At 38.1% G+C, this 17,305-nt stretch overlaps 1 protein-coding gene across 5 annotated transcripts in view; it reads right to left on the bottom strand.

Moving 5' to 3' along the window:
• Positions 1-829: 829 nt before the first annotated feature.
• The window catches only part of HD1 (histone deacetylase 1), a 35,481-nt gene continuing 19,005 nt past the window's right edge, over positions 830-17,305 (bottom strand). For all 5 annotated transcript variants that reach the window (XM_089151129.1, XM_089151126.1, XM_089151124.1 and 2 more), the window contains exons 4-8: positions 6,449-6,679; positions 4,452-4,522; positions 4,323-4,380; positions 1,626-1,697; positions 830-1,177 (exon numbers count right to left, since the gene is read on the bottom strand). In XM_089151129.1, the coding sequence (XP_089007255.1) occupies positions 1,073-1,177; positions 1,626-1,697; positions 4,323-4,380; positions 4,452-4,522; positions 6,449-6,679 (537 nt within the window). In that variant the 3' untranslated portion in view covers positions 830-1,072. The remainder of the gene's footprint in view (positions 1,178-1,625; positions 1,698-4,322; positions 4,381-4,451; positions 4,523-6,448; positions 6,680-17,305) is intronic.

Below are 17,305 nucleotides of genomic sequence, written 5' to 3'. Positions count from 1 at the left end.
TGGCTAATAGATTGGGCAGCTCCATAAGCTCACAAACAGCTAAAAAGACCACTATCACGCAGAACGGCAGACAAACTATCGCTGAAGGTATGAGCCTGATATATAATCCCTCATTGTGTTGAAACGGAGTAAGCTCTACAGATTCTAGCCATTTCGTTTCAGATTACTAATCCCTTAAAGAGCATGATCTTCCTCATTTCTTGGGGACTTTTTGCTCCTCAGTTGAGTCTCTGATTTATTGGTCTGGACTCGATCGTCGGAGGTGGCTTCCCGTCCCCAGAGGCAGACCACTTTCACCTTGTTTTGGTTCCAGGAGCCGAGAGCTGGATCAGCAGCAAACCAAGGAGCTAAGATCACATTTTTTGCACCAACAATTCATTTATTATTATGTATATAGCTCTCATGTCAAAATACTAAAAGAAAATCAGAAGAATTACAGAAAATGGTGGAAAGGAGAAAACTGATAATAAAAGATATAAAACCAATGTCTTCAGACTCTTCACCCAATGTGGGTGGATACGCTAGTAATTTTATGTTCTTTTGTTAAGCATTTAACAATCTAGCTGAATTTAAAAAACCCAAGGGTGGGAGTTTTGAGAAAAAAGAGGTAAGACTGCACCGACCCATCCGTCTCCCCCGCCCCCCACATTACTCGACGGATCCCACATTTCCACCCAACACATGCACATATAGAGATGCAATCAACCATAAACAATAAAAAGAGCCAAAAGTGAAAAATATGGACACAAGAGACAGCAGCAATGGATTAACAACACCCCCCCCCCCCCCTTAAAAAAAAAAAAATAAAAAATAAAAACAAAGAGGAAGAGACAGCAGCAATAATTTTCGTATAATCAGAATACTATCGCTGTTCCAGAAGGCAAAATGTTAGAAGTAACGTTTTTCAAACAGATTGTACAGAACATGAACTCACGACTAAGAACGTTCCTCTGGTCATTACACAACTCTTATAAATACGAAAATGAGACAAAAAAATACAGCAAGTCAGGATTTACATGTCACACGGCTGTGTTAGTATTAGACCTCTGATCTCTGTAGCAAGTGCTTGTAATTATGGGTACATATTACCACACTGTTCTGGCGGTTTGTTCGTAATTTCTTGCTCAACTTTTACGCTGACTGGTTCATCAATCGACATTGAACCCACATCCATAGCCTATACAAATGCAACACAACCATAGAAAATCAGGGAGAAAGACATGTTTCCAATATAATGGATACAGTATTTATTAGACAGAAATCTCAGACTTTTCACTCTGTTTGAACTTTGAACCACATGGGGATTCCAGGAATATGCCACAGGAAATCAAATGAGAGCAACCCAGTAATTACCACAAGGCCACGAGACTGATTCCCAACAATCCCACGGGTTGCAATAGCACAACTTAGCCACTGGGCAAGGCTGGCCCACTAGACTAATTGAAAAGCAGAAACTAACTAACGAAGACACAAGAACCGCATTCACGCAAAGAAACAGCCATAAATAATGAATATCAATCAACCTGCAGTTCATGATAAAGCAGTCTACCAATATATAATCACAATGGCACTACTAATGGGTATTCATACAACTTGAAAACTAGCCAAAACTTTTGTGACATCACCTTTGAGAATGATATCTCCTCTGCTGTCCCGTCCACACCTCCGGTATGCTCTGCAACCCCTCTCTGATCCTCCTGGGTAAGAGAAGGTCCAGGCTCAGAACAATATGATGTCTCCAGAATTTCATAAACCCAACTGGATAGCTCAATTGGCAATGATCAACACATAACGAAAAGGTACTGAGTCCAAACCTCCTCCGGATATAATTCATTTTTCATAACATACTGTCCAGACCAAACTTAACAAACTCTATCTTCTTAATTGAAATGATTTATATTAATCATTAGGTGTACTTTAATTATTGAATCTACAAATAAGATACTGCAATTATTTTAATATTAGTTATTAGTAATTGTAGTAGCAATCATTGTAAAAAGTATTCGTCTAGGTCCAATATAGGGAAATGAATAGAGAACAATTAAGGGTAAAAAGATAAATTAAAACTTAGTGAAAAGTATTAAGAGTCAAAACGGTATATAAGGAAATCAATAAAAATAGGGTATTTGAGGATATTCTAAGAAGCAAAAATATATGAGAAATTTTCAGCACCACCCCGTGAGTTATATAATTTATCAATCAGACCTCTTATTACTAATACTGTTAGTCTCAGTTAGTCTTTATTTATCCATTTTCAATATTACACCCACATTCTAAGGGGAAAAGATGGCAAAGGAGAGGAAAACAACAAAAAATATTTGTACAAAAATAGAAATCATAAAGCTACAAGAATGGAAGACGGTAGCGGAAGACGAAGATGAATCATCGTAAGGTTTTTTGTTCAAGGGTATTTTTGTCTTTTTAAAAAGTTTAACTTAGATTTCCTAACAAGAAAGGGTGTCACTAATATATTTTTTCCTTATAGGGGGTAATTGAGAAATTGGACTCAAGGGGTGGCTTTTATTTTAGGGGTAACTCAGGGGTGGCCTTGAAAACTTCTCAAAATATATTCACTTTTTACAATGCATATTGTTCCAACTAATCTTGAATAAATTCCATCTTTTTAATTGAAATGATTTGTATTAGCCATTAAATGCACCTTAATTATTGAACCTACAAATAAGATGTTGTGATTTTCTAAATACGCAATTATTTCAAAATTTGTTATTAGTAATTGTAGTAATACAATTATTGTCACAAGTAATTATTCAGGTACAATCTAGAGAAATGAATAGAGAATATTAAAGTTACCTAGCAGTGCAAGACTCAGAGTGTATATAAGGAAATCAGCAAAAAATACTTTTAAGTTATTTTAGTCAGCAAAAATGTATTCACTTCTAACTGCATGTAAACTTGAACAAAATCTATTTTAACAATTAAAACAATTTATATAACCATTAGGTATACCTTAATTATTGAACCTACAGATAAGATATCATAATTACTTCAATATTTGTTATTACTAATTGTAATAATGCAATTATTGTAAATAAGTATTTGTTAACAAACAATCTAGGGAAACGAATAGAGAGTAATAAAGGATAAAGAAGTATAATAAAGTTTATTAACAAAAGTCTTGTAAGGAAAGCTTGATTAGAGGAGATCTAGACTAATTGAAAATAGATTGCTAGGATACATTTTACATCTTATTTTTCTTGTAAGATTCCCACACTGGGAAGATTTGATTTGTATTCCGAATTTGGTGAAGTTTTGAGTATAAATAAAGCTCATGATGTGTCCTTTAGACACAAGGCAGAACTTCTCCAACTTCCGACAGCAAGAGTCAAAGAGTATATAAGAAAATTAGTAAAAATATTTGAGAGTATTTTAGGTAGTAAAAATATAGCCATGTGTTCCTTCAGCCATGCTTTATATATACTCCCAGCTTATCATTCAACTGCTGGGCCAAAATATTGTGATAGAATATATTAAAGATACAATAGCTGACATGATCCACAGGTCAGCTAGTTGAATGGGTCATAGAAACTGAGTAGAGTCAACTGGAATCCCCAAGCTGGGTATAATTTTCAGAAAATTTACATTTTTCCAATTTCTTTTCCCCATATCATACTTTTAATACTCACATCTTGATTTTTTAATTCATTATTCACATTGCACTTTAACGGTCAATGAGGGAGCCCGGAATCCTCCTAGCTTTATGCTAAATCAAGTTTTAAAAAGCCTCAACCATACAATCTCTGACACTACCAACTAATTCACATCAGCACAACCCTAAGCCTTCTGGCTTTTCCATTTCTTACCTTTGAGCAGTGAATTGGTCACCATGAAGTGAGCAAGCTTGCTCCATTGACCATATCCACATGAGGAAAGAAATAAGCATATTAATTAGTGAAAGATAGGTATCCACTAACATTAGAAGCCCATATAAGAGGAGTATTCCTGTGGGATGTATTTTCATTTATGGTAGTAGAAACTACTTTTCTTGTCCACAGATGAAAGCATATGGATATTTTACTCAAATTGAAGCCTCACCCAAAACTTTGAAGAGAGCTTTATCATGGATGTTCTAAACTGGTTCAGCACGGGGTTCAGACACACTGTTGTTACTATTATAGCAGAAATTATACATATTTATCAAACAGACACTTAATCCTCAAAGAGCAAATATATTCAAATCAATGGACAATAAGTAGACTTAAGATTAAGTGTACCAAATTTATTATTATTGTTTAGAATTTTCTTTAAACTAAACAAAGCAATAGAAAATATAGGCCAGGGTTCAAAAAGAAACATAAACATACCAGATCTTTAAGCTCAGGCTCTATAATTTCTCGTTTCACTCTGCTAGGAAGTGGCTTTCTGTTATTGTGACAGCACATTAGCAACAAGTATATGCCCCCAGAAAACAAAAAAGAGTGACAGTGTAGTACCGGTCATCATCAGCTTCCATGTCTGAATCAGGATCCCACCGTTCATCTGCATCATCTTGATCTTCATCTGCCTGAATAATCAGGAATGTTATGATCATTTCAGTAAATATGAAACCAGAAAGTGAAAACTATAATTAACTAGAAAGAATTCTATTTGGGGGTGTGGCCAAAGCCAGCGGTCCTATGTGCCTCATCTCTTCTACCCATGTGGAAAAGGCCACGTGTGGCTCCTTGTTTAAGGAAAAGAGAGATGGATGCAGGGAGCGCTGGCACAAGAGATGCTCCACAACTACAAACTACTTCTAAAATATCATACTCTTAGGGTCTGTTTGGTAATGCTTCTGTTCTGAAACAAGTCTCACCCAAAATTTTCCTTTTCAGTTCCTATTTTTAAAAACATGTTTGGTGTTGGTTACACTGTTTAATCTCATTTTTAAAGGTAGAGTCAGAGGAAGTAGCTGGAGAATTTCAAGTGTTTGCTCTTCTCTTTTCTTTGTTTGAGCCATTGAGGGAAATTTTTGGGCAAATATGCTTTATTTGTAGTTAATTTTTCCTGTTTGAGAGTAAAGTTTTGAATACCGGGCAACAAAGTTTTTGGCTTTCAGATATTTTGTTTCTGACACAAAAACGAAGCCTGCTTATATCAGTGGCACATAAAAACAGACCCGTATATCCAAATAGAACTCAAGTTAGTTGGAATAAGGTTCATTGTTGTTGTACATCCAACTGGAAGATTTCGCTTTCAGTTCCACTAGCACAGAGAAATACCAGAAACAAGGACCAGAAGCGTTAAAATAGGCCCTAAAAGTTCCCTACAAATTAGTGATTTTACTGGAGACATGGAAGGTGCAAGAAGAGATTTTAGAACACCTGCATTTTGGTTAGAATCCACTGCCAACACTTGATCCCTAGTGAGGAAATTTAATTTTAAACCACCATTTTTCCTTTCATTACTATTATAACTCTCTTAAGAGTTGTAGTTGGTCTCGGTAGTGTCAGTTGTTTAGTTCCAAATAGAGTTGAACCCTATTCAGTTTCAAAATAGGAACGTGATTTAATTTTTTTTTTTTGCTGCTTTTCAAAAGGGCATGTCCACCCATCATCAGAGATTGGGTTCTTGAGAATAGATAGCAATCTTGCTTAATGCTGCACAGAGCTGTGTGTATCTCTTTCCCCACCCTCTGATTTCCATCTATTATTCTTCTCCTCCTCTCACTGTTCGTACTAGTTCTTTTTCTCTGGCAGCCTGTCTTCTTCTGTTTTTCTCCGCAACATTTTCAACCCTATATTTCTGGTTCAATCCCCTAATAGAATCTTTCTTTTGAACTCAGAATTGAGGGGTCACATCCCTATCTTTAGAAGGTACTAATCCTGATGCGTCAGTCCCAAAAGGTTTCTCTATGGAGCCGTTTCATACCTGAAATGAAACCCAATATTGCAACTACCCCTCTGGGAGATTTCAAAGCTTTTAATACTCTATTGAAGCTCTCTGTTCATAAGAACTACCACTGGGTCTGAAAAGAGCTTCAAATTGTGACCCTACATCTGAAGTTTCAGGGACATCTGATGGTTGAAGCTTTCCTTGTTTTCACAAATTTGGGTTTCTATCTTTTGAAGGTTGAAGATATGAGTTCATGAAACTGCAAGTAAGGACATTATTCTGATCTATACAACACCCATTAACTTCATAAATATTTTCTGTTTCCAAAAATACCCATCCACTCAAATGTTGAACTATCCACCTCTCCAACTTCATATTAAGTAAAAACCTGCCATCCCTATTACAATTTCTATATATTTACAATGTCTATCACTGGTTATCTAAACTACTCTAAAGGCCTTAGTGAATCCAGGATCTTGCCTTTCTGAAATACAGAAGAATCACTCATTCAATGGGTGGGAGATGTGAGAAGAAAAAATATGTTCACTGAAAATGAATTAGTTTGCCTGTAGAGAGAATCAGAAATATAACAAAAACAAGAGATACTGAAACACACCTCAGGCAGTTCAGTATCAGGGGGCCGTTCCTGAAATTGGACACTCGGTGCATGCCGGAGTTTCGAGAGATTGTCAAGAAGCTTTGCTCTAATTTCATCCAATAATTGGCGTGAGTTTTTGTTCTCCATATTACTCGGAGCAACATGAAGTGTATAATCTGGACCGAAGTACTCATAATATTCATGCTGTGGCATCTTGTCATCAACTTCTACACCAAGTGCCACTCCTGTCTGCTCAAATGTAATTAAAAAGAACAAAGGGGGAAAAAAAGAATAACTCTAGATTACACTGCAAGAGACATGATAGAAAGAAAAGAAAGAATTCAGATACAAACAGTGAAGAGTGATGGATTCAATTTGACTGAGGCGTCTCTTATGCTCTTAACCCAAACAAGTGCGAAGAGAGAATTTAATACTATATCAACATATCCAATAAAATAGGCAATCTTTGCTTGGAAACCTTTGGTGAGGTTCAGGATGTATTTTGTTATTTTATATTTTGTTTTTTTTTCTGTTAAGTGGAGAAGTTGACAACTCTATTATTACAGGGTGTCATTGATTCAAAGGGATTCATGAAAAATAAAATAAATTATAAGATCCATCATCCCTGACCCCTGCTTAAGTGAAATTAGTACACAAAGAGACTCTGTTGTCGAGAAAAGCAGATTCCGCTTGAGGTTAATTTACAAAAAAGAGACTTAAACTTTTAAAACGTAAAAACTTGCAAAATGAAAATAAACACCAGATACATTCTAGGCCATAGTACAGAGGTTAGGCCAAATCTTACATTTAGCAGCATTAGCCCTTTACTGTTGATTAAATCAAATCATTAAATGTTAAATCACAGACCTCAAAGGTATTCAGGAAAGGAAACAGTTTAAAAAAGATCTAAAGAAACAAGGTAGCCATTTTGTAATTTATTTTTTTTTTTTTTGGGGGGGGGGGGGGGGGTGTCATTAATTAATTTTATCACCAAAATACCAATGGGGAAGAAAGCAGTCGAGCTATACAATACAAAGCTGAAAAAAGAAACATTAAAACCGCAAAAAACAACGAGTCTGTTCGTGGGGAGTCACAGAAGAGACCCATGAAGAAGCCCGTGAAATCTGGAGTTGACGTTAAATAGCTAGCTTTCCAAATCTTATTGATGTGAACAAGGGCCCTCCCCCAGCTGAAACCCAGGTTTGGGCCCCAAGGCCCAACAAAGATGGCACACCTAGGCTGGCCGAACCCCTACAGGCGCAATTTGGTCGTTTTTCAGCTGCAATTAGTTAGTCATTGCATTTGTAGAATCCATGTTTTATTAGTCCAATTCTATTTTTTAAGTCCTAGATTAAGTTGTTATGGACAATTATGTCTTTTATTTTAAGTCAAGTTCTTCTATTTATGTGGCCGTTATCTAATTGTTAGGGGTATCCCAACTTATAAAGGAAATCCCAGTAGAGTTAGTTTCTATGTCCCAGTTGAGTCTAAGTCAATTTCCTTGTTAGAGTCAAATTTTTCTTTCTTGATGTAAAGCTAAAAATAAGCCATTCTCTTCAATGTAAAATCAGTCCGCATTGAATAAAGATTTAAGGATTCTTGTGGGAAACAAGTTGGGGTTCTCTTAGGAGGGCCATGGCGAAATTTTAAGCTCTTGTGATGTAACCACAGATCTGGAGATAAGGGTAAATCCGTAATTTTCCTAGAATGTGGCTGCCAAGGAGTTCAAGCCAAGGTAGGAAAGGGTTTTTACGTGTTTTATCACTGTCCAAGTCTGCTGAATCTAAAACTCAGATCCAAACTTTAATGAAAGTTGCAATTCAGATTTGAAAATTCAAATCCTAGGGTAATTAGGATTCGGCTAGGGTTAGGATTTGGGGGATTGGCTGCTGTTCTACAGTCTAGCACTAATAGAGCACTATTCTGCGGTTCAGAAACTGACTCAGGTAAGCAGGACTAAAGTTTAAGGTGTTTTAGGAATTCTCTGGAATTTTTCAAAACTCTGCAACTTTACTTGAAGAAGATGAGGTGCAGAAATTCTGAAAACCAGAATTCAGGGCAGCTTTTGGGAAACCAGGGTTAGGACTTGGCTCTACAAGCTTATGCGATTCTAATGAGGGTAGTATTTAGGGCTGGAAATTAGGGAATCCTAATGAGATCAGGATCTGTTGAGGCAGGAAGGAAGAGGAGATGGGGATGGCTACGGCTGCAAGGGGAAGGGTTAGGGTTTTACCAGAACTGAAGCGGAAGGGGTAAGGAATGTATAAGATGGGGTTGGAGGGTTTTCAAGGTCTAAAACAGAGGGGAAGGAGGCAGAAGTGTTACGCAGTGAGGGAAGGGTCTCCTAGGGTTGCGTGGCAAGGTGAGGGGTAGGGAAGCTTGCGGACAGAAGGGGGCTGAGACCGATGGGGAAGGGGCTATAACTTACTTGTTGGGCTCAAAACTTGAAGATAGTTACTGGAATGGCTGCTTGGATGCTTGACAATCTCTTGAGTGCTGCTGAATTAAAGAAAACAAGAAGAATTTGAAAGCCTTTTCACCCCCAAGGCCTACCCACAGGGGAGACCCTGAACTCAAATACTCAATTCATTAATTCATCCAAAACTGAAAAATGCAATGCATCAAGAGGCTTATTTAGAGCCTAAACAAAGGACTTGGACCCAAATTGGGATCTCCTTAACTGGTGAGATCCAATTACAATTCAAATTGCACTATTATCTAAACTTATAAAGGAATTAAATTACTATGCAATCACCCTCGGATTGGGATGTCACACTTTAAGTTACCTTAATAGGACATGCTAGTTAGATAACTTAAGACTCAAGCAACCAACTTAACATCAAACTGGACTTCATCAAAACACAACTTTGACTCGCCATAAAAGAGTCAAAACAAATCCTAAACAAACTCAAACTGACTTGTCAAAATTCTGAAATAAATTCTAAATTAAATTTAGGAGAAAATTAAGGGCCAAAATGCCCAAAATACACCTCCTGTAGGATTTGGCCACTTTATGGGGGCTTCTTAGAGCCATCTTAGGGGCCATACTAAGGCTTTTGGTTGGAGGAGAGGCGCTTTGTGTTCACATCTTCTTGCCATCAATTTGCAGCAACATTCTTCAAGAACAAGCAGCCTTCCCCCATCTCCAGCAGCTTCTCCAAGTAAATTCCACACCTAGGCACCTTCCCCTTTACCCCACACACATCACAGAACTGCCCCTTCTCTTCCCTCTCTTGTGAAACCCCCGAGCAGCCTGTCCTCTCCCATGGCAGCCCCTCAAATCCCCTCCCCTACGTCCTGCGATCCTTCCTAAGCCCATCCCCCACCCATGAGATCCCTCTAAGTCCCTTCCCCATCACCCCCCCCCCAAAAAAAAAAAAAAACCTATCTTTCTCTATCAGCTCCCTCTCCCTCCCTTTTCTGACTTCTGGCAACCAGAAAAAACAGAAAACAAGAAAGAAAGATAAAGGAGAAAAACAAAACCTTACAAAAGATCCATATGCAAAACCCTAAAACCTCCTTCATAATTTGTTTCATCCAAGAATCATCCCCACAATCTTCTCTAAACCTTCCCATATCAATCCCATTAAACCTAGGATAATTTGTTTCTCTTCCAAAATCATCCCATGGGAATTTTGTAGAACCCTATCTTTTCCCTAGTAACCCATAAAACTTTCCATTAGTATTCCTGTTTTCTTAAATCAACCGACTAGAATTTTGGTAATTATCGTTGGAATATTCTGCATTACTTTAGGGTAGGACATTATTTCAAAGAATCCTAACCCTAGAGTTGGGTTACATCACTTCTCAGAGTTGGACATCCATTTAAAGATTCCCCTCCGTCAAATGTGCACGATGAAGGCCCCAAACACCAATTTACTAGTAGTTCACAGATGGATTTGCCAGAAAAAGTAATCTCAAACACGCCAACTCCCAAGCAAGGGGTAAAGATCTCCTATTGTATGACAACACAGACGCTGCGGGTTTCCTCCAAATCAAAAACAAACACAGCCTACTCAATACTTAAAGGTCAGCTGCATTGGTCAAATAAAACGAAGTAAGGAAAACCAAGGTCAAAACAAAAAGAGCAATGACTAGATGGGCCAATATAATAGGATGTCTATAAAGGGAAATAAAAAGGAAAAGGCCAGCCATAAAGGAAAACTTGCAAGATCTCCCAAAATATCTCGCTTTTTCCATTTAGCTAAATGAGACAATGTATGGCCTCGAGCCTTGATTCTAAATCTTAACTTTGATGATTGGATTATTGTCCAAGCAATGAAGTTTGAAATATGAAAAAAGTGCAATGAATGAGCACACAACATGTACAATAGGCCATTTAAGGTTTGGCTTCAGACTCCCATTACAAAATTGGAGCCAAAAGTGGAAGAAAAAAAACATCTATACCATCTCCCCTGCCCACCCCCCCCCCCAAAAAAAAATAATAATAATAAATACAAGGTCATCAATGTGCTCTGAATGACCAAAATAAACTGAATAGCAAGTTTGAACCCCTAATACCCCAGAAAGTTAGAGAAATAAATGCTACCAACTCAGTGAGATCTCGAGCCAACTAGCTTTTTGACTTGGTAAGACGGGATCAAGATTGTTAAAATCTCACTTTCTATTTTAGCTTAGGTTTCTATTTTAATTACTTTCTAATTTCTAACTCTTTAATTGCTTGGTTGACAAGCAATGTCCCTAGGATAGTTTCCTTTTTAGTAGATTTGGGAGATTTTACGCAATATATAATTTTCCTTTTTGATGTAACTTAGTTTATGAAAGTTTTCCTAAACTAACATTATTTTAAATTATAAATAAAGTACCAGGGGAGAGCCAAAGCATACGTGCAAGCTTTCTCCCTTGTTCTCTTCTTCTTCAGTCTTCTTCTTTCTAAATTTCCTTTCAATCCATAGGCTGATTACACGTATTGAAATTCTAACATGGTATCAAAGCAGGTTTAATCAGCAAAGCCCTCCATACTTCAGTTTTAACAAAAATCAGTTGCAAAAAAAAAAAAAGGTTTCCATCTTCTACTTTACACTTGTTCTTGGGTAGCAGCACCCTTGCCCTTGCCATGTGTCTAGGGACTAGTCAATATTTACAATAATGAGCTTTGCGAGCCCAATAAGAGATATAGTCAACCATGTACGCAAACTTGGTACATCATCATGCATCCATTTACCAAAACATTATGTATTTCAGTTTCTTTTCATTTTCCTTTTCTTTTTATTGATTAACCTAGACCTAAGCATTGCCTATAGAGAGGACACCCTAAGTCTAAACCATCAAGTAGCATCAGTCTCAGTTTTAGAGGTTCTCCTCAAGAGATCTTCTTTTCAGTTTATTGGCACAAGGCCAGGTGTTCTCTACAAATGGCTAACATAGGTCTAGTCTATCTTTTCACTTCTCAGTCTCGCTTCATGCCTTTCCATTTGGGTACACTAGGTACCAAGACTTATACAAGCCGTGCTCGTCAGCACTTTAACATTTTATTTCTTTTGTATTATTATTATTTCCTCCCTTTTCTTTTCCTCTTTCATATTCGGTTTCAACCTTGCATTATTGTACCTCTTCCATTTCAATGTCCACTTCCATTTTAATTATCATTTAGCCTTATTCGAACAAGGCTTAACACAATTTATACCATTATCAATACAATCTCATGCTTTGGATAAAGAAACATGCAGGTTATGAATTTAACAAACATAAGCATTGTTTCTTATTCTTAGCCAATAAGATAGGATGAACCAAAAGAGTTCTGCATCATGAACTTTGTATCGCGCACATTACTTAGAGGGCTCTAGAAAGTCACCTCCTCCTCCTCTCCCCCCCCCCCGCCTCTCTCTTAATTATCACATTTGATATACACCTCCCTCTCTCCCACCTAACGTGGAGATCAAATGTAGGTGATGTGTCATAGTAAGTGTACGTAATTGGACTCTCATTCGGGATGGGCTAAAAAAAATATCTTTATTTATATTCAGCAATTATATATATATATAGACACACACACACACATATAAAATTATAATTAATGGGCCTACTTTATGGGCTTGCAGAGCCCATACAGCACACAGGGATGCAAATATTAATACCTCCAGGTTCAAAAAATTGCACTGATTCTTTTCTTGACGTCGATTCAGTCTGTCTTCGCCATATTAGAGACCCATAGACACCCGGTTGGTCAGGGGTTCAAACATTATTAATTATTTAAATAATCTAAGGGATTCTAGTGCATCGTTAAAATAATAGTATAATGAAATGTGGGGCATCACAAGTGATATACTTGGACAGGAAAGAGTAAGAAGGGCGAGGGAAAACGTGAAAAGAAGGAAGTAGAAAACAAGAGAAATCGACTACCATTGGGTGAAGAAAACAGATTTTTGGGCACCATCAATTTTGTGTAAGTCAAAGATCGAAGACCCGGCGGGCTACACGAGTGCCAATGAAGCCATCTTGGTGGAAGGCGACAGAGACAACAGTAGGAAGGGGTGGACGTGGACGGTTGCACACGTGATGCGGCAGCGGTTAGGAAGGGAATCCACGATCTGCTCTATACACGATCCATTGTTGACGTCCATAGGAGGAGCAGTTACTCCAAGTATGGCAATGGTTGGGTTTCCCAGCAAAAAGGAGGAGGTTGCAGGAAAGAGAGTAAGAAAAGACAGGTGAACCAAGAAGCAATCAAACCATGGATTATGGGAAGGTCGATGACTCTGACCCAACGAATTAAAACAAGGTAGTGGGCCTTAAAAGGACCAACTAAAACCCAATCATTGAAGATGATGGATCCAGTCTAGGAAATAGAGGTGCACATATGGGCTTTAATAACAAATAAATCCAAACCTGAAACTGGACGGGAGCCCACGTGAGCAAGGGCCCAAAGGCTATACACCCCATTTACTAATCCTAATGATAAGGGGGCAATTTAGGAAATCTACTGCTCCTTCTCCCCTCAACATATGGAGCAGCTATGCGAACCAGAAACAAAAAGAGCCAATGGCGGTGGCAGAAGGCCTCCAGACGAAGCACCCACAATTATCCACAGCGTCGGTGGAAGAGGTCTTAACCCTTCGACTAAACCTCAATCGGATCCAGGCCTCCATCAAGATGGCCCCCATAGCAGCTGTAGCCGCAACAGCTACAGCAGCACAAACATGCAGTGGCAATGCCTGCAAGGGAAAAATTTGCCAGAGGAAGCTCCATCATTCATCTGCACGTGCTAAAGTTGGGAAAGATGAGGGCCCCTACTCTTGGATTGTGTTAGGTCAAAATTGGACCCAATCTCAGTTCAAAACACCAGTTAGTGCGACCCGCAATGGCACTGATTGGTGGGCGGCAACGACCAAATTTCTACCAGGCACATCCCCAACGATGTTTCTGGAGGATTAAGAAAGTGCCTCTGCCTTTATTGACCTCATGACGGCATGAGGTGTGCATCCTTGGAGACTGGGTACAAAAAAAATCATTTTTTGGGGCATTCATCATCTGCATCTTTTCATCCAGGGGACAAAAGATTGGGTGTACAGAGACTATCTTCGATTGCTTCGGTACATGATACTCTAGTACAGAATGATTTGAGGTTGCAGCCATCACCTGATATGCTGATAATAAAGGATGAGCAGCATCGCGGAAGTGGTGGGAGATCTCGCAAGACATCTCGCTATCATGAGACAGCGAGACGAGATTAAAGGCAAGGATGGAGAGATGGGAGATCTCGGCCAAAGGTGGTGGACCACCTCTTTAGGGGGCCCCTGTCTCGCTCGAGAGAGGCATATCTCGCCTCTCTCTCACTACAAGTGCATTTTTGGCCGGAAAAGTCGATTTTTGGCCTGAATTTGTTAGGGATTCAACTTCTAAACATCATCAACACATCTACAACAGCATATTGAAGCCTATGTCAAGTGATCGTCAACAAAGGTAAGATTTTCCCCCAAATCAGAATTTTTTTCAAATAGAAGGTTCTACAATGGGTGTGTGAGTGTAGTATAAATATATGTTGATGTCAAGGTTTGATCTACACTTTCAGGGGAAAAAATTAAATTTTATGTTATTAAATTTTTTTTTTCGTATTTAAAAAATATATTATCTAAAAAATTAAAATTATAAATAAATACTTATGATATGAATGTCATTATCACTTATGTTAAACTACATTGAGAGGGCTACAACCCCTTGTATTCATATTTTGATTATCATGCTTGCTGTATTTATTTTTATTTTTTTGATTGATTTAAATAATTAAATAAATAATTATGAAAATAATATTTTATTAAAAAATTATCTTTTTTTTTAAATGATGCTTATATTATGAAGTTTGTTTTAAAAATACAAACATGTCTATTTGAGCATTGTATATATGTTATCTTAGAACAAAGTGTGTGTGTGTTTTGTTGTTTTATAAATTGTTTTACATGTTTTTATTTATCTAAAAATTATTCTAATGATTATTTGGGAACATTCGTGTATGTATTTCAGTGTTGTACACTTGTATCTTAAATGGCAACTAGTGAAAGTGGCGGCACTAGTAGTGGGACTCATGACATTGCTTGGCAATAAAAAATCTCGATGCAAGTATTGCCTTAAGACCTTGAATTATGGTGTTCAACCAGATTAAAGCAACATTTGGCTGGTGGCTACAAAGATGTTTCCAAGTGTCCCAAGGTTCCTTATGAAGTACAAAAAGCAATTGCAGCAACTTTAAAGGGAGGGAGACAAAAAAAAGGAGGAGATGGCACAAAAGCAAAGGGAATTTGAGGATACAGTGCTAGCTAGACCTTTTGTTGATTTTGATGAGGAGTCAGACGACGATGAGGAGAGGAGGGTTACGGGGTGTTGACTCACAGGCCGAGTGGAGACAGATGAAGGCTGCAATGGAAGCTAGCACACAATCCTCACATTTTTTAGAATTTGAGGCAATATGAACAGACAAAGGCATCCATGCCACCTAGACATAGTTTTCATGGAAGTGAGAGGACCGAAAGGAGGAGGAAGACTAGACATTATGATGCCACATTTGACCAAGACCCCTCCCACTTCAAGCATCACGACATCTATCAAAGAAGCATTCCATATATGCTTACCACAGATAAAGAAGGCAGTAGGGAGGAGGAAGCTAGTTTGGCAAACAGCAAATTCATACTCTACAACAACATTGCAGCCAATGTAGCCAAAACACCATACTATCAAGGAATGATCAATGCAGTTGCTAGGGCAGGTGTAGGGGTTAAAGACCCAACAGCTTGGGAAGTAATGAACAAATATTGACCAAAGGTAAAGCAGGAGGTGGATGAATATATTGGTTCATTAAAGAAAAAATGGAGTACATACGGTCTTACTGTGATGGTTGATGGATGGACTGGTCCTACAAGATAGTCCATCATTAATTTCATGTTGAGCTACAATGGAAAGACATCCTTCCTTAAGTCAGTGGATGCCTCAGATAAAATCAAAGATGATGACTACCTTTACAAGCTTCTTAGGGAGGTGGTCCTCGAGGTAGGGCCAAAGAATGTTATCCAAATTGTAACAGATAACGGTGTTAACTTCAAAAAAGCTGGTGAAATGTCGATGAAGAAGAAGAGCAGCAGGATCCACCTCTTTTGGACACCATGTGCAACACATTCGATTGATCTTATGTTGAAGGACTTGGGGAAAAGAAAGTCAATCAATGTTGTCGTTGACAAGTCTAGAAGGGTAAGAAATTTTATTTATAACAATGGTTATGTGCTGAAGATGATGAGGAACCACTATAAGTGTGATCTACTTAGACCTAAATTGACTAGATTCGCCACCAATTATGTAGCTCTAAAAAGCTTCCAGAAGAAAGTGGTGGGTCTACGGCAAATGTTTGCAAGTGAGGAGTGGTTTAATTGGCGTGGATCTAGTCATCCTAATGCAGTACTAGTCCAACAAACCATTGCTGATGATTCCTTTTGGAGGCAGTTGAATAGGACAGTGGGCATTATAGAGCCTATTGTGTTTGTTTTAAGGATGGTGGATCCAGAGAAGAAGCCCACAATGCCCCACATATATGCTGCCCTCTAGCAGATGAAAGAGTTGGTTAGAGTTGCTGCCCATAGCTCCTTCAAATCCAACGAGAGGATCATCGATGACAGATGGTAGACACCCGATGCATCTTTTGCACTTGGCTGGTGAGTCACTTCTAAGTCTTTAAGTTTTTGTTGTATACTTTAATTTACATTCTTAATTTGTTATAACTTATAACTTATAACTTGTAATTTATAAACAAGTAAACAACCAAATTTTTTATTTCCACAAAGCAAGCTTACTACCTCAACCCAAAGTACCATTACAAGGATGATCTTGGGCTTAATGTAAGGTTGATGAATGCGGTGCAAGACGTGATGGAGAAGCTTGTGTCAAATCCCGTAATGCAGGGGACAATTAATGGAGAGGTGAGAGCTTATTCAATTGTTTCTTCAACTTCTTGCATTAGTGCATTAAGCATATACATAATACAATAATTGAAGAATTGGTGTACAAATCAGGCAGTTCAGGGATGCCTCTAAGAGTTTTAGAAAGCCTTCCGCAGTTGCAACTAAGCAAAAAAATGATCCTGATAAATAGTCCATTACTATAAGTCATTAAGTCTATAACTCTGTAAATGATAACTGATAAGTTATATAAATATTAAAATTTACTTGCCTAATGCATTCTTATTTTTGGTTATGCAGCTGACTGGTGGGTGCTATATGGAACTAGTGTGCCAAATCTCAGGAACATAGCAATTAAAGTACTCTCACAGACTTGCTCATCCTCTGGTTGCAAGAGGAACTGGAGCACCTTCTCGCTCATCCATAGTAAGGTACGGAACAGATTGGGGAGTAAAAGGCACAAGGACTTAAACTA

This window comes from Hakea prostrata, chromosome 4 (assembly GCF_041222555.1).
Source record: "Hakea prostrata isolate BN-2017 chromosome 4, UWA_Hpros_2, whole genome shotgun sequence".
NCBI lineage: Eukaryota > Viridiplantae > Streptophyta > Magnoliopsida > Proteales > Proteaceae > Hakea > Hakea prostrata.
This window is presented reverse-complemented; position numbering and strand designations above follow the sequence as displayed.